The sequence below is a fragment of the Ambystoma mexicanum genome, chromosome 2p (assembly GCF_040938575.1).
Source record: "Ambystoma mexicanum isolate Mex_15411 chromosome 2p, UKY_AmexF1_1, whole genome shotgun sequence".
Taxonomy (NCBI): domain Eukaryota; kingdom Metazoa; phylum Chordata; class Amphibia; order Caudata; family Ambystomatidae; genus Ambystoma; species Ambystoma mexicanum.
Window position 1 is genome coordinate 86,294,436 of NC_090923.1, and position 26,433 is coordinate 86,320,868.

Genomic DNA, 26,433 nt, shown 5'->3' on the forward strand with positions numbered 1-26,433 from the left:
TACTATTCTTGAGCAAGCACATCCTGCCCAACATCCAGAGTCCCAAGGTGACATCTTTCCATAGCATTAACACTAAAAGGGGTGGTCTCACATCCCAATTGTCGCAGCTGGGCAGATTTGTTTAAAGTAACATCACGCACAATGTTAGAAATTATGTTAATAGGGAAATTATCCAGGAACTCCACGTAACCTATATCTCTCGGTTGAAATTGTCCTCCAATTGGGCACCTCATTGAACAAAGCTAACAAATTGGAACGATTTACGGGAGAGGATTGTCCTTCAACAAGTATTCCAGCAAAAGCTGATGTGTCCCTGAAGCAGACCCTGCATTGGTCCTAGGAATAAAAGGCTTGTATAAATCAAAGGCTACCAAAGCAGGCTGTTCTGCGTATTAGTAAGTCTCAACGTTGAGCCAGCTAGCCCAGGTTTGTTGGAAGAAGTTGACACAACCCCTTGTTAACTTACATTGAGGCTCCTGACCAATACTGTTGACAGCCAGGGAGACCGATGCCCGTAATGAATTGTAATTTGGGTCAGGAGCTTTCTATGCTTCATTTAAGTTCGCTGGGGTCAACCTACGCACCTCAGGAAATTCCTTGAGCCCTTATTCTTGACCTACCAGGGGTTTTCAGATTTGTTTTTACTTCTTGTCCTGGCTGATTCCATGTTTTTGTTTATGCCCCGACTCTTGATTGTGCCCAGACGGCTCTGTATACTGCTGAATCTCCCTGTGCTGCGGAATTTGCTCAATAACATTGTTGCAGACTTGCCGGCTAGTGCTAGAGGTGCCGCTGGCAGATGATTCAATTGTGATCACGGAACGGTCTCTAATCTCACACAATGAATCGGCCACTTCAATCACCTCGTCTGAATGGGAAAATGTGGACCTTAATGCCATGTCCTCTTTCTGATGATTTGGCGTATATGTAATCTTCCAGATCATTTTTTTTAAAGACCGTCATTAAGAGAATGCACGACTGCGCTATAAAATAGTCCCTGATTTCATACAACTTAACTAGCGACATCAAGGTAAATTTAAGGACAAATAAGGCAGAGTTGATTCCATTAGACCTCTCATTCAAGGATGGAAGAGGAACCAATGGTGGGAACTTTGCATGAGAGGCCTGATAAAAGTAAGCTGATGGCTCAAATAGTCTTGAGGTTATAGGAGCGTAAAGAGGGTGGTGACTGGGAAGGTCTTAGCCCACTTACCTCAAAAAGTTCTTGTTGTAGCAATGTGCATTTGTGCAGCAAAATCAGACCACTCCCATCACACTGCTCCATACACGAAGACTCAGTCTCCCACTTAACTCCCCTTACACTTCTGGATATCCTGAATAAGTTGCAATATAATAGCATTGCACCTACCTTTTCTTCATGAGTGCTTTAATTTGGGCATAGTGGTAATGTCAGATCAGTGCTCTATGCAAGCCATATTACAACCCAACAAATATTGAAAACACAAGTACTTCTACTTGCTGGGCCAATATTCACTGCTTTCAATTGCAACTGTAACCAGATCTAACTTATGCGCCCGTATGCCCCTGGGCCTGGCTGCGCTTTATAAATAAAATACAAAAAATACAAATACAAAATTCTGTTTGCAATCCATTATGCAGACCTCAATCACAGCCCTTCTTTTCCAGAGACTTCTCAAATACAGGTCCTTGTGCATACTGGTAATACATTGTGCAGGTTTTTGCATGCCGGTCTCCACTCCATATAAGGCTTTTTGGGACCAAGTATGACAACCTCTATTCGCACTTTGTTCCTATCACTCAAGCTTTTACAGGTCTTAACCAATGGATTCAGGATCACAACTTTAGTTTGACTGTTGTGGTGACAATAGGTCCAAGTACACTACCGTTGGAGTCCCAAAGAGAAGTTGCATACAAGCATACTGGCCCTTTGTATATTTATTCCCTCCATACAGGGTTTGGAGGGTTTGGAGGGTTTTGGTTCTAACGCTCAATACCATGGCAATGGTTTTTCTCTTTAATAAATGCCTGTTTACAGATTTTCTTCATCAATATCAATAGATATGTATTCTCTACTTTTATCCTCACCCATCGGAAGAAAGAGAAAGGTCTCTGATTCAGAGAGCTATGACATGTCAGAGAAATTACCTTTTGATAATCAGATGGGTGTTTTTTCTTTAAGCCTTTTTGTCCATGCTCCTTCAAAATATAGAACTAAAACGATTCCAAGGCACCACTGGTTCTGAACGCCTCAGCAAGGAGCAGTCATTTGTGATATTCAGACCTAAGAAGCACATGGAGAATGATGATGAAATGGTGGTCTGTCCTGCATGTCAACCACAGTACCTCTACAACCTATCTTGCACAACCTGGTGGTATAGCTCTTGTATACCTACAAAAGATGTTACCGTTGGAGCAGTGAAGCAGTTGACTGTATTAGACTAAGCAAGCTCCATTTATAAGATCAAGCTATTGTAAGGCTTGCAATGGGATGCGACTGACTTGTCTTGTGAGGTCAGCGCAGCAGGCTTCTGGAGCAGTGATGGCGTGTTGCGGAGCTTAGCCCCTAAAGGTATCCGCAAGCCCAGATAACTGGCCTTGTGTGCACCCTTCGGGCAGAGCCCCAGGGAAAACCCTTTTGGGAAAATACCCAGATGTTGAGAAAAGTCTGTCCCGGACCGGCTCGAGATGCGATGAAAGAATCTCTTCTGAGGTAGCAGCTCTATCGCGGGGGCGGGGGTGGATTTGATAGTAGATTTCACCGCAGAACGTGGGCGCTCACTAGAAGGCAAGCAGATCGGCGCGTAATAAGAAGGCAGAGTACAAACGGAGCGAAGCAGCAGAAGGCAAGGAAGAACAGACACTAAACGGAGAAAGGCAGAGCGATGCGAGGGATCACAGCGACAGTGCTCGTAGGAATGAAGCGATGCACAGGGCTTGCCGCAGGTCATTATTAGTGCGTTCTTCGGATTCTGAAAGGATGTAACTTCCGGTAACTGTTCTGCAAGCTAAACCACAGAAGATATTCGTGTAGGCCCAAATGTGTTACCATCTTGAAGTGGCATAAAGACCATATAGGTGGGCTTTCCTCCATTGCTGCCAGAGACCAAGCCTTGGTGGGTGTCCTAACAGCTGTGCCATCCTATGGTTTAGATGCCGCCTTATCTTTCTAATGGTCTTATCCTAGTGGCCTCCTCTCTGGGCTGACCTGGGGCGGATCCTCAACACACCTCCTCCCATAAAATCTAAAGATTAAAATTTGAGAGCAACAAAAGTGAAAATACTCATTTTTATTGCTTGTTTAAATGACCCAACTCCAACGCAATTAAGTGTTGTTGAATTCATTGATGCTTATTTGAGATCTGGAAATCGTTTCATGCTTAATCCACTCTTCCCTATCTTTCCTACATGGATTACTTGCTGTATTGTGAGGTCCAAAGGGCCTTCAGTGACATGTCCCTCTTGAGATTTCAACATAGGCTGCACTCTACACTGAACTTTGAATTGCTTTAAAAGGATTGTTTTTTCTCCAAACTGAGTTAATCATTGAGAGTAGGTATTTGTAAACCATAAACCATCTTCTGGTTTTGGAATTTGTCGTAAGCTAGGAGAAACATGAAGCATTCCTCCCTAAGGTCTGCCCTAACATCCCGTAGCAAAATCACAATTGTGAATTGCCAGCCACTGCGACCTTGAAGTTTGCCCTATTAGGGAGTCGGAGACCCATTCTGTAAGGAAAGATTTCCGTTTGTGTAATTTTCCCTCCAGTTGTGTACCCCCCAAACTTGTTGCTGCTGTTTAAACACCATAGTCTGACTTTACCAGTGAAGCACAGCCTTCAGATGCACTCCGCTGGGTTTTCGCTCACTTTGTTATGGGGAAAATGTCATGCCCTTAAAGACAATCAGTACTGGGAGACTGCTCCCCTTCGTCCTTTCCAATGTTGCAACTTTTCTGCAACATGTTACCAGTGCACAATGAGTACAGTGCGCTGGGGTCTTCCTTTTTTTTTCCGAAGGCCTAGATTCCCTCAACTGATTTTTTTAGATGTACAGATGTGCCTTGGACAGGGCTGGTCGCAGCTTATCTTTTTGCATAGTTTTTATTCAACACTTTTTATTGTTTTATGATAAAGAATAACACAAAATAAGGAAAAATATGGCAGGAAACTGACAAAACGTCAGGTATAAGGTGACATTGAAGCTTAGTTTCAACAAAACTGGCAAAACATTAGAACTGAAGTCGGAAAAGGAACCAGTGGGAGGACTGGAAAGGGGAGACAGGGAACATCATTTTTCACAATAAGCTGTATCGGGAGTCTTTTTGCTGCCTGAGTTCATCTTGCGGCTAGGGAGGCGGGAGGGTTGTCAGTGTTGGGGTCCGAATTGGCCTCGGGAGTGTGTCTTCGTCTCACCTCTGCCGGTTGTCCCTAGTCGAGTTTCTCAATCCATCGCAGGGTAGAGGGCTGCCTTGCAATTTCCGGGAATTGCTGTGTGTAGTCCAGGAATGGGGCCCAGATTTGATGGAATTTGCTTCTGTTGTTGAAGCACACTGCCGTGATTTTTTTCTGCTGCGACGATCTCCCAGCATTTGGCCCACCACATTGGGACTGATGGGCCCTCGAGATGTTTCCATAGCCTGGCGATGGATATTTTTGCTGCCGTTAGGAGGTGCGAACAGAGATCTGCTAGGCGGCCGGTTAGCAGGAATTGTCCTTCGCCTGTAGCCCCTAGCAGGATTACCTTTTCGCATAGTTTTAACCCTTTCTTGCCGTTCAAACCACAATTACCGTGGTTGGCACAGGAAGGTACCTGGCTCCAAAATGGCCATGCCACAAGGTTTTGTCCTGTCCTTTAGCCATCTTGTCTTTTTGTCTGCCCCAATTCGAGCAGACCGGTCAGTCCTTATTTGGTCATGCATTCTCCAGCGAAACACCAAGCTTTTGCGGGTTTCTACATGCTTTGTTGTTCCAGGATGTGGGTGGACTGTCTAGTTCCAATACACATCCTGGGTGCCAGTCTGGTGTGCTGGGAATGACTGGGACCACCGTGGTTCGTGATTAGTCCATGCTTGATGTGCCTGTATGTGAGCAGATCTCCCATTGGGTCGTATTCCTTTTGGCGCAGGAGATTCTGGATAAGAGAAGGCTCCAAACACCCATTCCAGGTCGATCTCTTGATTTCTCAACCTAGGATAGGATCCAAGCATCCTGAAACAAAGAAGTGGAGTCAAGAAACCGCTGGTGACCTGCTAGATTTGGCACCCTAAACCCGCTGTTCCGCAGCACCCCTCCTCATCTGATCGAACTTGAAGGTCTGCAAAGACGCTTCGTCCCATTTGAATAGTGGGAACAACTATTCACAGCACCTTCATCTTAACCTGCAAGCGAGCCTCTTCGGAAGTGTTTCTGGGCCAATCAGCGAACTGACCAGCTTGCACAGGACCTTTGCTCTAAATCTGTTGGCGTTTCGAGTTGACACTTGAAACTTGGTAGATCGTAAGCTCCCTGTTCATGGCACTCACCCCGAATTCCATACACTTGGCGTTCCCAGGTCTGGAATAAAGAGCGGGCGCCTGAACCAGTGCCTGTTGTCACTTTGTCGCCAAGCCGTGGTGACAAACTTCGCAGGTGCCTTGCTGCTGTGCCCTAAATCCTTCTGCCGTGAAACTGGCCTGATCCCTTCACCAGGAGGGGAGAAATCGCCACTGTCCGGACACAGAATCATTGCTGTATGAGAGCTGCTGAGAGACGCCCAATTGCTGCATTTGAACCTGCAACTGAAGTGGACTCAACTACCAAAGTTTGGTCCCGAGTGCGCCTGTGGTCAGTGAGTACTTGCAACCCTTTCCGGTGGCCCCTAGCGCATCCATCCATTTTTACGCACAAGTGTCCTGAGGGCCACTCACCTTTCCACGGGTTGCATGTGCTACCGTCCTATTTCCAACTTCAGGAACTTTTTTTGCCCTTTGGGGAGACTCTCCTTGAATAGTGGGATCCTATTCTTCATCGCTTCATCCACCTTACCGAGTTTCTACAGCCCCTGCAAGACGCCCAGTTTTCGTTCAATGCACTATCGTGTGAACCTGCTCCCGAAAGTACTTTTGAGTGATAGGCTCAACTCTTCGTAGGTAGTGGACTGCCTCTTAGGGATTGGTTGATGAACTGCCTGAAGTGTATTTGAACTGCTTGATCCCTTTCTTCTTAGGTTGTGGACCCGTTCTGTGCACTATTCCTTTAGGCCACTTGGTAACTGTATATATGTTTAATAGTACTGTTGTGGTGTTTTGAAGTGTTACTGTTGATAGTTACTTTGTTTGATTTCAAAGGCCTTGAATAAATGTATGCATTCTTGATATACACCTGACTGGGAGTGATTTGTAGTGTTTACTCTGTGCTCATTGTGGGCTTTCAGTCACCCTCACCCCTCCTGAGACCTAGTCTTGACCGCAGCCAATGTTATCTTGATTGGTCTGGCATGTCCAGAAGGTTACCCTGTTTCAAGAAACTAAGCTGGCCTTCTGAACCGCTGCCCACCAGGTCAGAGTCATAAGTCCATGTTAACACTGTCTTTTAAAGGTAAAAGTCCACGGGTGAGTGGACTAATGTAAGCCTGCTTTAGGGATCCTATCCCTGATCGTGGACTAAGTGGACTTGGCCTTCTGACATCGCACCCAATGTGCCTTGTGCTAAAGGAAGTGGAGGAGACCGAAGAAACAAAATGGTGGTACCTGTCTTGCGCTGTAAAGAGCTCCCACTGACTACAGTAACCCCACCCCTTTCCCACTCTGATGAATGGCCCTTTTGGAATGCAGCACCCTAGTGTGAGGCTACTCCTGTTTGTGAATGCCTTTTGTTTCCTGTTCCAAGGGCAGCTTCCGTGTAGAGTGGCCGTGGTTCTGTGGAGGGTGTTACCTGCCCTCACAAAGGAACAAAGAGGCAATTCCCAAGGCTACACTCCTGCTAGTGGTAGCAAGACCAGCCTGTTTGGGGAGAAAGCACATCCTTTCACAGTTGTACTGGGCTCATAGGTCTGCCACGTGTGATATCAACTGGCTGTGGCTGTAATTGTGAAAATACCATCCACCATATCATAACTCGGGTAAGGCTTATATTTAAAGATTTAGCTGCCACCAAGACAGTAAACTCCTAATTATTGGTATTTGGTACCGGGGTGCATGTCTTCATTGTAGCCCAGACATGCAGAGCCTTGGCTGTCACTGCAGCTGCTAAATGGGCACATCTGTCCTCTGAACCTTCTCTGTGCCACTGGTAGAGCATGCGCTGCAGATCATGATACTGATACAGCAGTGCTCTGGTACAAACTATGCTTTTGACATGTAATCTAGAAAGAGGAATTTGATCAGCAGATTTCCCTTTCAAAGAGAATTACCTGCATCATTTTATTAATAAAAATATTAATAAAAATAAAAAAAGCCATGGCTTCTACATCCTTGCCAGAGAGCAATTCCTCACAACCACACTCCCATCCTTCACTTAATGGATATTGTGACGAATTAAGGGATTTCATCCATTCTGCCTTAGGAGGAGCCCCCCCCCCCCACACTGTGAGGATTGGGGGGTGAGCACCCCCTCTATGTGGCAAAGATTTGCGTTTCTGTGGGGGAACTCCTTAAAACATTTCATATAATGGCATACATGGGACACTATAAAATACCAAGGACTATAAAATACCACGGAACACTGGGATGCCGCAGAAGCGAGAGAATCCCAGGAAGAGGACAATGGTGAAAGCGAGCCAACGGGAGTGAGAGAAACTACCAGACACTGATCCCAGAGATGTTCCTCCTACGTTGGTGAAGGTAACTGGGAGAATGGGAAGACCGGAAGGCCAAAAGCCAATTGTTCAAGGAACTTGTACAAGTAAAAAGTTGAATACAAAACTGAACATAAATTGCTTTGATGCAAGAGAAAATTAGTCCCTGAGATGTTGAAAGCGCAACTTTGGATATTACTACCCTGGAAAAATGGATGTACCCAAGTGTTCAACGCAGACGGAAGGGAACATGTGAGAATGTTATGAACGGAAGTGCAGAGAAATGTTTATGAATTATATTAATGTGAGAGAAGCTCAGTCATCCCTAAGAGGGAGAACAAGATAATTTGTATACCCATACCCTATGAAGAGGAAAAACACACTAGCTATTCGGGCTAGGAAGAGAGGAACATAAGAGTCTCTTATACATTGGATCCCAGGGGAACCACCAAAGTAAACCATATAAAAGACTGAGAATGTCGGCCTAAGGTGAACTACAATTGGCCAGAACTACAGAAGAAATTGTACATTTCCTGGTTGTTCAGAGTCCATTAAAGGATCAAAGAGTATATAAAAGGTCACGGAAAGATATATTCTTGAGGAGAGAAAAGCTACCAATCCGATGAAAGAGCTGCAGGAACTGATAACAGCAAATAACTAGGGATTATATAAGATTACCTATTAACAAGAGATACACAGACTGGTACAAATATCCTCTGGAGAAGGGAGCCATTCTCTTGGCCTTCATTTATTTAAAAAAAGTGGTAGGGCCAGTTTAGTTTTGGACAGCAGACATATTCTTGTGGGCATTCAAGGAGGAATGACAAGCACCCTAGTTAAACATATTGGTAGGGAATATCCTATATAGCGATAGGGAAAATTGGGCCTTCTTTAATAAAAATATTTAGTACATATCCTCAGTGTCCGCATCCTCCTTCTGACCCTCCAGTGTTTGTAGATGACTGTGGAGAGGTATGACAAAACACTGATATGGCTACTAGGGCCAATAAATAGCCTTCATTTGACATAGTTAAGAGTTGTGTTTCCCATTAGTCTGATGGAAGGAGCCCTAGAAGTACTAATTAATTTCTCAAAACACAGCAAACTATATTTCGAATGGATTGTGTCCTCCAACGTATTCCAGATCTTTGACATTAGATGTCAAAGATGTGGAATACGTTGGAGGAACATCCAGTCGAAAGAACGTTACCAGTTGGTAAGTAACTTGTTCTTTATCTTGGAACACGTCACCATGGTCCAATACCATTTGAGAACACGAAGTACAGTAACTAAATATAGTGACTGCTCTCTCGAAGCTCAACCCATTGGGCAGGAGACAGACACCTGTCTAAACACTGGGGGCCTTCGCAAAATACCTTGCACATACTAATATGTACTGTTACACGTAGAGACTGCTTCGACAGATGGTCCAGTCCACTGCCCCAACACTCCTCGTTCCCTCTTTTCTATATTCTGGCAAGACCGAAGGGGACAACCCCTGCTGGGAAAAGGATTGTATTTGCTTTTGTCTTCGCATAACAGAAAATTCCAGGAGTCCATAGGAAGGGAGACTATTGACTATCTCAATTACAAGAGCTCTTATGGTTATGATGGTTGGATAGCCAATAGCATCAGATGGTGGGGTCAGCATTGCTATAGTGCTTACATACCCGTTTATCTTCTGTGCAATGCACTGTTGCAAAACAAATTTGGCTAGCATTGTAAAGTATGTCTAAAAGAAGCTGGTTAATTAGTCCCTTGGACTAATAAGAAATATTGCAATCCTATTTAAGTAAATTGGCGAAACATGGTTAGGATCCAAGGGGGTATCCCAAATGGGATAATTTAAAGAAATATCTAGTTAAATAATTTCATCTGGCGAGAACTACTAAGGAAATTCTGGATGGAAATAAACTGAAAACATACTGATTAGTATGTATTTAAAACTTCTAAGTTGTTACACACCATTGTAAAAATGCTGTTTGTATTTTTTCACAAATGCTAAAATACATGTATGATCTGATATTTGCAAAATATTTGTTTTCATGAGTGATCTTCGAAAGGAAGCATGAGGAAACTGTTTTACTTGTTCCATTAAGTCAGCAAAATGTATTGCTGATTGAATGTTCACCTGGCTGACTGTTTCTGTCTTTCATATACTCACAAAAAAAACCTTATAGGACAACTATGAAAGCGATTTGATTTAACTGTGCCTGTGTCTTCATGGGCATTTGGTGTCTGTATTGTAGCAACAATTTATTGATATTCCACCAACAAAATGGCTATCAACGTACAAGGCAATTCAGTGGGGGAATAACCAAGTGCAATGCTATGGTATAACCTGGCATTGTAATGCAGAAAACTTGCATTCTCCAGCATGGGGTCTGGCATGGATTCACATGCTCATGAATATTCCCCGTCAGGCCGGGAATCCTTGGTAAAAAAAAAATCAGTATCAGTTTTGTTTCTGATCGGTCTTTCTCAGTAGTAACCAATCACTGGTCTCTTGGTCATACTGCCCCCAGCCAATGACTGCCCTCTCCCTAAGCCCCGCCTCTGGCAGCCTTCTTCAGATTTTTACCACACGCTCAAGTGTTGGGAGTCCTCGTGTTTAGCTCTCGAGCTTTTGCTGTGTTTTCGTGCTTTTTTCAAAGAATTTCTAATTTTTCGGTCAAATAGAGCCTCAAACTCCGTCTCTACATCCGATTAACGGGTATCCGTGTCAGATTTTTTTTCTACGCCCCTCAAGGGTGAAGATTTTGTCGAGTTGCGCTTCTTGGGGGTTCCAGAAGTTTCTGCGGCTTACCCGAACATGACCCAGAAGAAAGGAAGCTCGACGCCCGGAAAGCTGTTCAGGGTTTGCTCTGGATGCCCGCTACAGAATGTGTTCAAGGAGGACGAGCATTTGAAATGTGTCTACTGCCTTCATGAGGACAAAACGCACGTGGAGAAGGACTACGTTTTGCAGGAACATGTCGGAACGGACCATCAGGGACTGACACCTTCGTCTCTCCAACTGGCTGGAAGGGAGGAGTCTGTCAGCTGAGAAGAAGTCTGAGCGCTCTTCTAAGTCCTGTGAGGGCACCCTGGCGACAGGGGCCCAACAGAAGGCAAAGCATCGCAAGTCTGCGGGCAGCGGGAGCGCCGTAACGGTCGGGCTCTTCGGCTGCCAGGCAGGGCACGCCTTCCCCGGTTAAGCTTCTGGAGAGGCCCCGGTCGATCTCAAAGGATTCGGCCGAGGGGGAGCGAGGCGGTGACCCTTCCAAGGTGAAGGCCTCCAGCACGCGTAAGGCGGTGAAGGCCTTGATTTACCCAGCCAAGGGTATTGAGGGAGTCGTGGCGGCCCTGGCGCAGCCTGTGGAGGCTACACCAGTGGAGGCGACCTCGGGGCCCAGCGTCTCCCTGCCTCTGCTGAGGGAAGCCTCTTTCAGACCCATCGAAAAGACCCCTGTGAAGACCCCAGCGGAAAAAGAGGGGGGGCGGTGGCCATGTGGACAGGGACACAGCATCCGTGGAGGAGCTGGTAGAAGTCTTAGAGGGCCTCAACGAGGGCGTCGAAGAGGGCCGTCCCCACAGGAGGGATCCCGACGAGGGTGACGACGAGAGTGACGGCGGCACCAGCGAGGGTCCTAGTCACCCGTCGCTTCCGGAGACGCAGGATAACTCGGCGGCCATTTTGTTGGCAATACAATCCTTATGTTCGGAGATAAGGACGAGACCACCGACGGATGATCCGGAACCAGGCTCGATGGAGGAACCAGAGCCGGGCCCGGCGGGAAGCCCCCCGAACAAGAGAAGACTGATCCATCCAGCCCCGCCTTCTCCGCCCTCGCAGCCTGCTCTGGAACAGACACGGCCACGACGGGAACCGACGACGGGACGGAGCTCCCATCACCATCCCGGGCCTCCCCGTCCGACGAGATCGGATCTTTCCATGCAGTGATCACCAGGGCATCCAAGCTTTTTCAGCTCCTCCCCGAAGAGGAGGAGGAAGGTTTCCTTCACCAACGGCGCGAGGCCAAGAAGAAGGCGGTCCTCGCCGTGCCTCTGCTGGATGACATCTGGGACGAGGGTCTCACCCTTCTCAAGAACCCGTCTACGACGCCTGCCAAGAGGGATCGGTACGAGAAGTAGTACCGGGTCCCCGACGAGGCCCCTTTGTGCTTTAGGGCACAACCGACCCCTGACTCGGTCATCTCAGCGGCAGCCAAGAAGAAAGCTGGGGGGGCATCAGCCTCAATGTCAACTTCCCCGCCTGACGGCGAAGGGAAGAAGCTGGACGCAATGGGACGACGGGTTATCTCGTTGGCGGCAACAACGATTAAGGCAGCCAACGCCCTTGGGACCGTGGCCCGCTATGACAGGGAGTTATGGTACAAGATCGCCCCCCTGTTGGACTTCCTACCGGATGACAAGAGGGCCAAGGCCCTTGTGATCTTGCAAGAAGGCGAAGTGGCGTCGGACCACGCCATTACCGTGGCAACGGACATTGCCGACACTGGTTTCCTCCAGCTAGGCAACAGCGTTTGCCTTAGACGACGAGGTTGGCTCAAGGCGACGGATTTTCGCCAAGGTGTTGGACATGCCGTTCGATGGGAACAACCTGTTTGGGAAAACAGTGGATGAGTCCCTCCAAGCCATCAAGGCGGACACGGAGACAGCTAGGGCCCTAGGCGTTCTCTGGCAACGAAGGCCGTCCTTTCAGAGCACCAGAGGCAAGCCGGGTGCCTCCAAGGGATTCGGCAGAGGCTCCTCTACGTACCGCCAAGCGGTCCGCTCCTCGTCACAGGAAGCCTATAGAGGACGAGGCAAGTCGGGTGGGCCTCGCCGTCGTCGCCAGGGAGGCCAAGGCGACAAGGCGTCCTCCAAGCAAGATTGAACCGGCAGCGGTGTCAGGCCCCCACCGAACCTCCCCTGTGGGAGGCCGGCTGGCGACGTTCGTCAGCGTATGGGAGTCCATCTCCACCGACCGTTGGGTGCTGGATGCCCTGGCCCAGGGGCACGCCCTTAAATTTCTAAAAAAGTGCCCCTGCATTCCACCCATGGTCAGGAAGGAAAATCGCGTCCCTCAACTGCTATTGGAGGTAAGGGCATTGCTGGTGCCATCGAGCTCGTCCCGAAGAGGCTCCGGGGCTCTGGAGTATACTCAAGGTACTTCCTAGTAAAAAAGAAGACAGGAGGATGGTGCCCCATCCTGGACCTGCGACGACTGAACAAGTACATCAAGGCACAGAAGTTCCGGATGGTCCCCCTCGAGCACGTGCTGGGACAGCTGGAGGAGGGCGATTTCCTGTGGTCGTTGGATTTGGAGGATGCGTATTTCCACATCCCCATTCTGAAAGGCACCGAAAGTTCCTCAGATTCGTGGTCCAAGGACGGCGCTACCAGTTCAAGGACCTCCCGTTCGGATTGAAGTCGACACCCAGGGTGTTCACCAAGTGCCTCGCACCGGTGGTGGCGCGGCTGTGCCTGCAGGGGATCCACGTCTACCCCTACCTGGACAACTGGCTCATCGGAGCAAGGACAAGGGAGCTTGTCCTGGATCACACAGCAAAGACCGCCCAGGTGCTCACGGACCTGGGATTCTCCAACTTTCCCAAATCCCACCTGGTCCCGTCGCAAGTCGCACTGTTTCTGGGAGCCAAGCACGACACAGTGGCGAGTCTGGCCTCACCGTCGGAGGAAAGGACGAAGGCCATCCTGGGCAAGGTGCAGCTTCTGCTGGCCACGGATGTGGGCAGGGTGAGGTCCATCAAGTTCCTCCTCGGAATGATGTCCTCTTGCATATATCTTGTGCGCCTGTGCAGGCTTTGCATGCGCCCTCTGCAAGAGTTCCTTGACTCCCACTGGATCCAAGCGACGGGCAGCTTCGAGGACGGGATCCTGCTCGACGAGACCTTCTGACGAGCGATCCGGTGGTGGGGCACCCGCGCTCATTTGACGGCAGGCAGACTTTCAGACCCCATCCCACCAGATAACGGTGACAACGAATGCCTCCCTGGAAGGGTGGGGAAGCACACACCGGACAACTTCACGCGAGAGGCCTTTGGCTCCCGGAGGAGAAGATGCTCCACATAAACATCCTGGAGCTCCGTGCAGTGTTCTGGGCCCTCGGGTCCTTTCTCCCATCCCTCAAGGGCAAGGTGGTGAGAATCTTCACCGACAACACCACCACGATGTTCTACATCCGGAAGCAGGGAGGAACCAGATCCCCAGCCCTCTCAAAGAAATCCCAGGATCTGTGGCATTGGGCCGTCATCCAAGGGATGTTTCTGGTGTCCTTTCATCTGGCAGGGATAAAGAACACCATTGCCAACTCACTCAGCAGGGTGCTGCGCTCGTGCCACGAGTGGGAACTGCGTCAGGATCAAGTGGATCGACTCTTCCGGCGATGGAGAAAACCGCAGATCGACCAGTTCGCGACGGCGACGAACTCCAAGTGCCAGAGGTTCGCCAGCAGGTTTCCCCAGCCGAGGAGCATGGGCAATGCTTTCTCGTTCCCCTGGGACGGCCTGTTCCTATATGCGTTCCCTCCGTTGGTGTTGCTGCTCCGACTCGTCAACCATCAAGAGGTCCCGGTGCAGGATGATCCTGGTCACACCGACGTGGCCGAGGCAGATCTGGATCCTGGACCTTCTGGACTTGTCAGCGTCCACACCAGTCAAACTGCCGATGGACGCGGATCTTCTCTCCAGAGAAGGAGCCACCATACTTCATCACAACCCGGAGTTGCTGAACTTGCAGGCCTGGCTCCTGCAGCACTAGAGTTTGGAGGGTACGATATCCCGGCTGACCGCAGAGAGGTCCCTGCAAAAGCCAGGGCGTCCTCAACTCTCAAGTGCTACGGACATAAGTGGAAGAGATTCTCTGTCTGGTGCCGTGCACAGAAGATTAACCCTCTACGGATTACGGCCCCTCAAGTGCTGCTGTACCTTCTGTCGCTGGCCAAGGCTGGACTGGCTCACGCCTCCAGCATACATCTGGCTGCGATCTCCCGATACAAGGACGGGCGTCCTTGTGGTCCCATCGCCTGGTGAAGGAATTTATGAAGGGACTGTTCCGATCGTTCCCGCAGGTGAAGGCCCCTGCCCTGGCGTGGGAACTCAACGTGGTGCTGACCAGGCTCATGGGGGCGCCATTCGAGCCCCTGCATTCAGCACCGTTGAAATTCCTGTCGTGGAAGACTGCGTTTCTTGTGGCCATCACCTCCGCACGGCGCGTGGGAGAGATCCAGGCCCTATCCTGCAAGCCTCCATACTCGACTTTTCACGACACAAGGGTGGTGCTGAGGACGCACCCCTCTTTTATGCCCAAGGTGCCGTCGGACTTCCACCTCAACGAGCCCTTGGTGTTTCCTTTTTTCTTCCCGTCGCCTTCGTCACCGGCCGAGAGGACTTTGCACTCGCTGGATGTGGCTAGAGCGCTGAAGTTCTACGTGGACCGCGTAGAGTTTTCGGAAGACATCACAGCTTTTTGTGAACTTTGGACCTGTGAACCAAGGGAAGGCTCTCTCGAAGGCTTCCATTTCCAGATCACTCTCCGGCTGCATCACGCACTGTCATCGGTTGGCAAACCGACCGTTGCCTGGCCGTCCGAGAGCCCATTCGACCAGAGCTATTGCTGCTACCACGGCGTTCTTGTCTGCTGTGCCCCTGCTGGACATCTGCAGGGCTGCTACGTGGAGGTCGACGCACACCTTCACGAGATTCTACTGCGTCGGCCGGGATTCCAGGGAGGAGTCCAGGGTCCGCCAAGCGGTGCTGCGCAACCTGTTCGCCTAAGGTGAGCTTGGTGAGGAGGTAAGAAATGCTTAATGTTTAGTTTTGATGTAATGTTTAATGTTGAGCCTTTTTTCCACCTCCCGTTGGTTGTGCATGTGTACTGCTATGTATTCTTATTTCTGATGTTTGTTAATCTGCTTAGAATCACATGCTGTGCATAGGTCCGACATCCAGTGGTCACTGCGGAGTATTGCATTTTGTTTTTCGTAGTCGAAAAAGGGGACGTCGACAAGGCGTGTCTGTAACACTATCCCTATAGTGACGTGCGTTGTACCCACAATCCCTCACGCGTCGAGGTCCCTCAGATTGTTTTTTTCCGCCCAGCTTATGGTCGCCTTACGCGGAGCTCCTAGAGAGACATTGCAAAACAATTACTACGGACCTCGGTCCTTAATATATACTTATTGTAAAGATCCCTCCCCTCGACGTTAGCTGTGAAGCTGTTTCTCCGCCGTGCAAGTTTTCGACGGAGGGGAAGAGATGGAGGAGATCCCTCGGCGCTGCCGAACACGTGGCCAGGCCTCGCCGGCCAACATACAGTAGGGAGAGTGGGGGTTTGAACTTTTTTCTTCTCGTCGAGAATGTCTTTCTTTCTCCCCTATCTTTCCCTTGGGGTTGTTATCACCAGTTTTTATTGCCTCAGCTATGGAGAGGACACCTTTTAAGTTTTGCCCACGCTGTAGGGGCAAATACACTTGGAAGGACAAACACAAGCTCTGTAATTGTTGCTTGCCCCTCGATCATAAAGAGGACAGCTGTGCGGCCTGTAAGCTCTTGAAACCAAGAACACTTAAAGAACGGAAAGTTAAAAGGTGGGCGGACTACGCTATGTCGAAGTCAGTTTCCTCACCCGCTGCCGCTGTTACAGAAAGTGACGAGGAGGGTGATAACTCGACGTCCGTTACGGAAGTCATTAACCCCCAGAAGGAGCGCTCGCGCTCCTCGACGTCCGTCCCCGGCCCCGACGGGCTCGGCTCACGCCCTGCTTATGGGGATGAACACCCAGGCGACAAGGACGCACACAACCCACGGCTCTTCTTCGTCGAGGACGAAGGATCCACCAGCGCCGAAGGGGACGCAGGGAACTCCGGCGTCGACCTCAGACCGCAAGGGTCTCAAGCACCACCCGCAAACGCAGCCGCGACCAGCGATTGGGCTTTCATCTAACACGGGCACTACCTCAAAAACATCCGACGTAACGCTCCATAGAGCGGCCGTCGAAAAACAACGCGCAGCGCAGGCAACGCCGACTCCAGAACCCTCGACTGACGAACTCGTCGTCGAGAGTCTGGCGAGAATTGTTTCTGAGGATAAACGTAAGCGGACGACGAAACAGACGTCGAATACCGCACCCAAGGAAATAGAAACGCCGAAAAAGCACAAAAGTAGCCAGGAACTGCCCCATTCATCTAAAGGCACTTCTGAACTACCGGAGTGCTTTTCTGAGGGCGACGGAAACCTTTCGCCGACATTGTGGGAGCGTTCGAAGCGTTTTGAAGGTGATAACACTGATTTCCCCCCTCTAGACTATTCAGGGGTTCCCCATGAGACCATGGAAAGACTCCATTCTTGTATGGAAAAGATGGAGAGGTTTTTGGGTAGCCAAAACCCACCCACACCCAAAAGACCAAGGGAATGGACCCAGGATGACCCTAGGGTCAAGATTCCTAGGCGGTTTCCCCCTTCTACAGATGCATATGACCTCACTGAAGAGGAGCAATACCTCCAGGAAGATGAGGAGTGTTTAGGTGGAGAGGAAGAACATGAGGAGGAGAGGTTTGAGGAAGACCCTTACACTAGCGCAGGAGATTTTGAGGAAGATACAGCTACCTCACAGCCCTGGCACTCCCCATCAGTGCAGCCTTGGCAGTCCCCATCAGTGCACTCAGACCCTGATGTCTTTCACCCTTCTCCTCCCAAGGACTCACCTATTGGGAACACCTCCCCCATAGATGACCAGCCTTCACTTAATGCACTATTGCGCAAGGCAGCAGCGCATTTTGAGATAGACACAGGGGAGACTCTTCCGGACATAGACTTTGTAGAAAAAGTTATCAAAGAAAAAGCCCCGGTCAGTCAGTCCATTCCACTCCTGGCTTCTATAAAGAGAAGAATAACTCCTTCCCTTTCCAATCCGGCCTTAGTCAGAGGGGTCAACCCTCGGATAGAAAAGCTCTTCAGCCCTTCGTCTTCGGACCCTCTGTACATCAGGGGACATTCTATTCCGGACTCTCTGGTAGTTACTAACGCAAGAAAGAGCGGGGGTACCACTATCTACTAGTGAGGCACCACCTGACAAAGAGGGCAAGAAGCTCTATGCACTTGGGAAGAGAATCACGACCTCCGCCGCCTTCTCAACTAGGATTGCGAATAACAATTCCCTATTAGCTAGCTACGCAGATGCACAGTGGAGCAAGCTGCGCAGCGAAGCAGAGGATGCACCTGAACCCCTGCATTCACGCCTGTTGGCTACTATATCCGAGGGAACTCTTGTAAACCAGGGCATCGTAAAGAACTCCCTGGATGCCGCAGAGACAGCTGGACGTTCCCTGGTTCAGGGAATACTTCTCAAACGCCATGTCTGGCTGCGCAATTTGGGATTTAAGCCAGAAACCCAGGCTTCCCTAATAAATAAGTCCATAGAGCAAACACATCTGTTTGGAAAAGCAGTTGATGAGGCCCTAGAACATGCGAAGAAGGAGTTTGATACCATCAAGACTCTTGACCAAATTTCTAGGCCACCTAACAGACGCAGCTATGGCAATAGACGCTCCTTTCGTGGCCAACGCCAGCAGCAAAGCCAACAACAATTTTACTCTGCTACCAACTGGCCCTCTAACCAAAGCACCCAGTTCAGTCAAAGAGGCCAACGTCGTGGCAAAGGAAGAGGGCGCGGCTCCAGTCCAAAAGGCCCCACGCCCAATACCAACAAATGACCCAAAGGTTCGTGTCCCCTCCCATGCATCGCCGGTCGGGGGCCGGCTAACATCGTTCCTTTCAGCATGGGAGGGAATAACGTCAGACCGCTGGGTATTATCCACCATAGCCCACGGATACTGCATCGAATTCAACGGTTCCCCAAAATACAGACCCCCACGGAACCGGCGCATGACACCGGAACACCTCACTATTCTTCTTCAAGAAGTAGAAGAGCTACTGAAAAAAGAAGCTATAGAGGCTGTCCCCCTATCGCAGGTAACAGAAGGTATTTATTCAGTGTACTTCCTTGTACCCAAAAAGGATTTAACCATGCGCCCTGTATTAGATCTGCGTCCAGCGAACAATTTTGTCAAACCCCAAAAGTTTCGTATGGTAACCTTGCAGGATGTAATCCCACTGTTATCACAGGGGGATTACATGACAACACTAGACATGAAAGATGCATACTTTCATATTTTAATGTTGCCAGCGCACAGAAAATACCTCAGGTTCAAGATAGAGAACAAACACTACCAGTTCAGAGTACTACCCTTCGGGATAGCATCTGCACCAAGGGTATTCACGAAAGTACTGGCAGTGGCAGCGGCCCACCTGCGCAGATTATCCATCCCGGTTTACCCGTACCTCGACGACTGGCTCATAACAGGGGATTCTTACGAAACATGCTTCTCCAATACCCAAAGGACCGTAGACCTTTTGTCCCAACTGGGCTTCTCCATCAACGAAAAGAAGTCCAGCTTAGACCCCAGCCAAATCAAACAATTCCTAGGGGCTCTAATTCGAACAAAGGACGGCCTCGTCTTCCCCTCCAACGAGAGGGTCCAAAACATGCTGTTTCAGATCCCCCATTATGTGGCAGGTCGAGAGGTTACGGTACGCAAAGCAATGCGTATGCTAGGGATGATGGCGTTATGTATTTATTTGGTACCTCACGCGCGCCTGCGCATGCGCCCAATGCAAGAGTGGCTCTACAGCCAGTGGTGTCAGGCCAGCGGACAATGGGACGATCTAGTGGTGGTCTCGCAGGCCTTGGTTCTCTCGCTACGGTGGTGGACAAAGGAAAACCTGTTATTAGGGAAAACTTTTGCCACACCCGCAGTGGAAGCCACTCTAACCACAGACGCATCCCTTACAGGATGGGGGGCTCACCTATCCCATCAGACTGCTCACGGAGTGTGGACTCCGAGCTTAGCATCCAAACATATAAACCTGCTGGAACTATTAGCAGTGTTCAAAGCACTGAAAGCCTTTCAGGAACACTTACAAGGAAAGACAGTGATGGTCCTCACAGACAGCACCACAGCCATGTACTATCTCAACAAGCAAGGGGGCACTCACTCTCCAGGACTGTCCAAGCTGTCCCAGAATATATGGAAGTGGGCTCTCAAACACAACATGTTCCTACTATCACAACATGTACCAGGGGAACTCAATCTGCTAGCAGACAAACTCAGCAGAGACTTCCCCCTACCCAAAGAGTACGAATGGCAATTGCAAGAAGACATCGTCTTAAACGTCTTCACGCAATGGGGTTTCCCGGAAATAGACCGGTTCGCAACCCTGGAGAACTCACAATGCCAAAGTTACGCCTCCAGGTACCCCCAGAACCAGTCCAAGGGGAACGTTCTGTTGATTCAATGGTCAGGGAGATTTGTTTACGCCTTTCCCCCGACTCCCCTCCTCAACAAGGTGGTGCACAAGATGCACCAAGAGCAGGTTACCATGATACTAGTGGCCCCAATGTGGGCCCGGCAGCCATGGTTCGCTCACTTGATGGAGATGTCCCTATCTCCCCCAATGAAACTTCCTTGCCCGTACAACATGCTGTCGCAAGACAAGGGCAGGACACTGCATCCATGCCCTCAGACCATGAACTTAGCAGCCTGGCTCCTGAGATCATAGAATTTAGACATTTACATCTCCCTCAGAGATGTATGGACATCCTCAGGGAAGCCAGAAAACCTAATACTCGCCACTGCTATTCAAGCAAGTGGAAAAGATTTGTCATCTGGTGTAGAAGTAAAAACATCAACCCGGTTGACTGCTCTGCCACTAACATTATTCTGTACTTGACCCATTTACTGGATTCAGGTCTAGTGTTTAATTCCATTAAAGTCCACCTAGCGGCACTTTCTGCATACACCACTTCCCAACTTAAAGTGTCGTGGTGGAAGATACCAGTTATAAAGGCCTTCATGGAAGGGGTAAAGAGAATACACCCCCCGATAGCTAGCCCAGCTCCCGGATGGGACTTAAACGTGGTACTTTCTAGACTCATGGGCACTCCTTTCGAACCCATGCACAAGGCAACTCTTAAATACCTCACTCTTAAGACTGCTTTCCTAATAGCCATCACCTCCATTAGGAGAGTAAGTGAACTACAGGCTCTTTCTGTATTAGACCCCTTCGTATCAGTTCACAAGGATAAGGTGGTTCTTCGCACACACCCAAGGTTTACACAAAAATTCATCTCTAAATTTCATGTAAACCAATCTATAGAACTACCAACGTTCTTTCAAAACCCTTCCAATTTGGGAGAAAAAAGTCTGCATACACTAGATGTACGCAGAGCTGTCATGTTCTACATGGAAAGAACCAGATCACTGAGAAAGACTAATCAGTTCTTTGTCTCGGTGGCAGCAGGAAGAGAAGGAGATGCAGTCTCTAAGTCCACTATATCTAGATGGATTGTACAATGCATCACTCTCTGTTACACTCTTGCTAAGAGAGAACTACCCTTCAAGCCAAGAGCACATTCCACTCGAGGCACTGGGGCATCCATAGCATTCATTGCAAATGTTCCCCTTGAGTCCATCTGCAAAGCGGCTACCTGGAGTTCTGTGCACACCTTTACAAAACACTACTGTCTAGATGCACACTCAAGATCTGACTCCCAGGCGGGACAGGCAGTATTAAGACATCTTTTCTCTACTGTTCCTTCTCATAACCCACCGCCAACTCTGGGTACTGCTCGCTAGTCTATGCACAGCATGTGATTCTAAGCAGATTAACAAACATCAGAAGACAATGCATTACTTACCGTAAAAGCATTTCTGATGGTTGTATCTGCTTAGATTCACATGCGCCCACCCTTCCTCGCCGCTCGGATGGAAGGAACATAGACTTCCTTTTATATCTCTCTCTTCTGTACTCACTCACGTCTAGAAGGCTCCCTCAGGGAAGAAAAATACAAACAGAGGGACCTCGACGCGTGAAGGATTGTGGGTACAACGCACGTCACTATAGGGATAGTGTTACAGACACGCCTTGTCGACGTCCCCTTTTTCGACTACGAAAAACAAAATGCAATACTCCGCAGTGACCACTGGATGTCGGACCTATGCACAGCATGTGAATCTAAGCAGATACAACCATCAGAAATGCTTTTACGGTAAGTAATGCATTGTCATTCATGAGCATGTGAATCCATGCCAGACCCCATGCTGGAATAGGAACAAGTTACTTACCTGTAACTGTTGTTCTCCAGCATGGGTCTGGCATGGATTCACATGCGAACCCTCCCTCCTATCCCTCTACGGCTCTTCACTTGGTCATACTGCCACTTTGCGTGCTACCAAATCTGAAGATGGCTGCCAGAGGCGGGGCTTAGGGTGAGGGCAGTCATTGGCTGGGGGCAGTATGACCCAGAGACCAGTGATTGGTTACTACTGAGAAAGACCGATCAGAAACGAAACTGATACTGATTTTTTCTTTACCGAGGATTCCCGGCCTGACGGGGAATATTCATGAGCATGTGAATCCATGCCAGACCCATGCTGGAGAACAGTTACAGGTAAGTAACTTGCTCCTTGTGATTTACAGTGTATTGGTAAAACATTTCGATTTCATAATAGATTTTTCTGACTCCAAAAGACATTCTGCATAAGGATGATGAATATGCAGCAACAAAACTAGTAAAGATGGGGGTAAACCTTAAGATGAAGTGCCTAACTTGGGTTCTTCAGAAAAGCAAGGTCAGAGGGGAGATATCCAATGTATTTTGATAAGTGAATCCTAAAAGCAGAATATAATTCACTTAGTGAGATTGCAATATTATTTTGTTATAAGGAGGAAGGACAGAAAACCCATAGACAAGATAGCTTTTTATTCTGAAGTAAACATCTGGTAAGGTAAGCAGTGGAAAGGGTTCATATCATATACGGGATGGGTCAACTTGGCAGAGTTGACTATCTTATACCGTGTACAACTTTGTCTAGCTTGTATCTGAGTCGCAATCAATTACTAGCAATTGTTCTCCTCTTGTCTCCTATTTGTTCAGAGTAGGTTACTTGTAGACATTTGCTCCAAAACCTAATTTCCCCATATAGCTTTTACGGTCAGGGCAGGTTGCGACAAACACCTTCAGGACCTATGGTAAGAGCTAAATAAAAAACTAGGGAGGAGTCTTTAAGAGGACCTGGAGTATCTTTAGTCCCTATTCTACTTCAGATAGGTTTCTGGGGTGCATGTCCCCAGAAAGTGTTCTGACTGTCTCAGGGAAGTTTTACTGTCAATGATCCGAAAATGGAGTGCCATTCTAAGAAGATGTAGCATTACCAGACAAGGACCTGTTGTCATGTCTGGCTCTTACTAGGGTGCAATGCCCTTAACAAGCTATCTAGGTTTCCTCTAATCCTTGCCAGATCTACAGTGTCACTTGTATTTCCCTCTTTCAAGATGTGGCCTTATTGGCTTGGCCACTTCAGCTTCTTACACCTTGACTGCTCTCCTACTCTCCAACACCACTGGCATCCTAATCTTGCCATAACACCTTCAAAGTCAGGAGGTGGCTTCTGTCTGTTTTTATACTTGGGCTTTGGTAGTAACTGGTTCAGTATGTGTCCATTTTGGTGGCTGTGTTTTCCCACCATTAAATGTGGTGTTTGAGATTGGTGACTTTCTTATGGGTCCTCTACCTCCCCAGGTGTCAGCCCTAGCACTGTGTTGTGCTTCAGTGAATGATTACATGTACCCCTTGCACTGACCCACAGTCTAAACTAGCCTGTCCACCATTTGGTATCGGGCACTGGTATCACGGCAACCAACCAATTCAGCCTTCCCCACTGCAAGTGGATTTTATTAAGGGGGCTTGATAAGGGCATAACTCCTTGTGATGAAAGGCCTTGAAACAGCCTCGGGCATTCCTGCAGAGTTCGAAGTGAAATGCAACCAGTGGTCTTGCAGTAACTGGCAAGTCACGATTTAAAAAAAAAAAAAACAGATCTCTGAAAAGGAATGTTTTTTTTAATGTGGGACGCTGCAGACTGCTACCACTTAACATTTGTATCTCCGCCCAATACCTCTTTTCACTAGATTATTTAATTACATCAAACAAAACTGCACGTTTCTGCTGATGAATATATGTACTCATCTCTTATTACGGTAAATACACTGGGCACAAAGGAAAGTGTGCATTCTACCCGTTTGTGTGGAAATCTTCAGCGAGAAGAAAATGTCCCATAATGCAGAGTTGATGCTTAATGAATGAAATGCATCTAATTCAGCATTCGGGAAAGTGCACAGTGTATCGGATTGCAGGTTTATGGGAGCTAATGCAATTCTTCATGCCTCATCTTGATAATGTAATGCATATGTTAGGAACATTATGTTGCTGCATCTTATTGGGGTGAGGGGGGGGATCAATATGGGAACCACAGAACCCGGTTAAAATCAGCAATTCTAAAGAGCCTATGACTATTGTTTGGTTTTCCTACTAAAGATTTGCTGGGGAAATTCATATATTAAAATGTACAATTACAACGGATGGCATACATTAGGACAGTATAGTTTACACAACAAAAAATGTCACCCGGATCTGCTGCTGTGCGATTTAATGCATTCTAGATTTTAGTTCTCCTGTTTTCATTCTTCCAAGTAAATTGCTGCCTGAACGAGAACACCCCTGTCCGACTTGTTTACTTTTGTGTTTTTCATTGTATAGCTGCTCCAAAGATCCCTCCAGACCTAAAGTCCCACAGCCCCAAATGCTCTTCTACTGTCATGGGCAATTATAGTAAGTTACATGCCCCTGTTGCCTACCCTTGTCCTGTGCCTGGCAGCAGCATCCTGATTGGCTGCATATTTTTCTTTCGCTTGATTGATAACCAGTTAGTTGTAGATGCACTTGGGGTTTTGTGGCTTTGGATACTGGTTGGTATAAAAAAAGTACCAACATTGTTTTTTTAATTCAAAAAGCAGGGTTCGAATTGTTTATTTTCCTTTAGTGGCCATTTTACTATTGGTTTAAACGAGGGTATACTGTAGAAGCTGATCTGCAGAGGTTTATCAACATAAAATGTCCATAAAAGGGCACAGACGTAACCTACATGTCCTTTAAACTACTGCTGCTGGAATTTGCCATGCAATTTGGTTTTCCTGCAGTTTTTTCATGGCATGATGCTACATAGGTGAATTGGAATCACTTTGCAAATGTACAATATTCCACAGTAATGTCTGCTGTGGAAGAGTTCTTGCTCGATACTTGTATACAAATGACCACCTAAAGGATCTGGTTTTGTGTTTGCGTTTTGAACCCTGCTTTTGGGTGTGTACTCCACTGTCCGTCAGCTCTTTAGCATCATGCGGTTGGGCTGGTCAGCACTACCGATCATGGCAGAGGGAGCCCAACCCAATCTGCCTGGTGCTAATGGGCGGACCCTAAAGGGCTGGTCTCGGAGCGATCACTGGAGTGTAGCAACACTTAAAATGGCATGTAAAACTGTGTGTTATGGGGGACACTGTGCTGCCTTTGGAATGAGTTTTATCTGTGAAAGGAACCCCATCCAACACATAGCTCTGATATTGACTCTAGTTCCCTTCTCGGTGCCCCCCTGCACCCGCCTGTTATTCTAGCGAGACAATCTCTTGAAATGGCCATGCCTCAGTCCCTGTGCATCGCATTTTATGTGATGTAATGTGTCATTTTAACTTGTCGTAAAGCCCAAACATTAGACTGATAACCTGTATGTTAACCAATCGCTCTTTAATTCTATGTTGATTCCCCTTTTGTGTGTGCGTGTGTGATCAGTCTTCTCTCTGCACAGCTTTGAGAACTAAGAATTTCTCTAGCCCCATGCATTAAAAATTGAAGTACACGTTTTGAATTTACTAATGTGCATGCTGATATGTAAAATGCATTAACTGTTGTGATTTCAATATAAACATTTCTTTTTGGGATGGGTCAAGAAAACGAATATGAATGAAGGCATTGTTTATGGTATGTGCGCCTGTTTTTTTTGTCCGTTCTGCCAATGCATTTACTTCCATTGGTTCCTGATGATATGAAGTACCAGGTATGCAAGTCAATTGTCAGCCGACTTACTTTTGTGTCCTGCTGTACTTCCTTATCAACTATTTGCAATGGCCTGCACTCCAGGGAGGCAATAAAAAGCATATATTTTTGCTAAACAGTAATGGAAATAACAAGTACATTTGTGTGAATCGGAACAGCCATAAAACATCTCAAAAAGCTTACATAAAAGTAAGGTACCCAGTTCTTCCTTCATAGCCATTTTTTAAAAACACACTTTGTCCTAGTAATTAAAAACCTTTGTCCCAATAACCAGCAAGTTCAGGGGGGGGGGGCGCAAATTGAATGGGGAAGGAAGGCAGAGGAGCAAGGTAAGGGAGGGCAAAACCAGCTCCAAAAACACACCTTTCTAAATAAAATGGGTCCTCCCTGTTGCTGTAATAATAATCGGGACATTACACTGTTAAATCACTAATGTACATGACCCAGGAGACAAGATATGTAGTGAGCCTCAGAATGGATAATTATAGGCCTTAAGTCATACTTCCCTTAGGCATATAAAACCATGAGCTATGATTGCAATCACAACCTTCCTACTGCTTGACCACTCAGGTCATCCCCATGGCATCTTCCATCAGCAAAACATCTTGCAGCTGCTATATGTGAGACCGCCAATGATTTTGATCTTGAATTGCCTATTCATTTAGCT

At 48.0% G+C, this 26,433-nt stretch overlaps 1 protein-coding gene across 4 annotated transcripts in view; it reads left to right on the plus strand.

The window, feature by feature from the left end:
• The window catches only part of IMPDH2 (inosine monophosphate dehydrogenase 2), a 603,389-nt gene that overhangs the window by 234,277 nt on the left and 342,679 nt on the right, over positions 1–26,433 (plus strand). For 2 of the 4 annotated variants that reach the window (XM_069643304.1, XM_069643306.1), the window contains one exon: positions 24,417–24,488. The exons of the other annotated variants lie outside the window; for them this stretch is intronic. In XM_069643304.1, the coding sequence (XP_069499405.1) occupies positions 24,417–24,488 (72 nt within the window). The remainder of the gene's footprint in view (positions 1–24,416; positions 24,489–26,433) is intronic. 4 annotated transcript variants of the gene reach the window in all.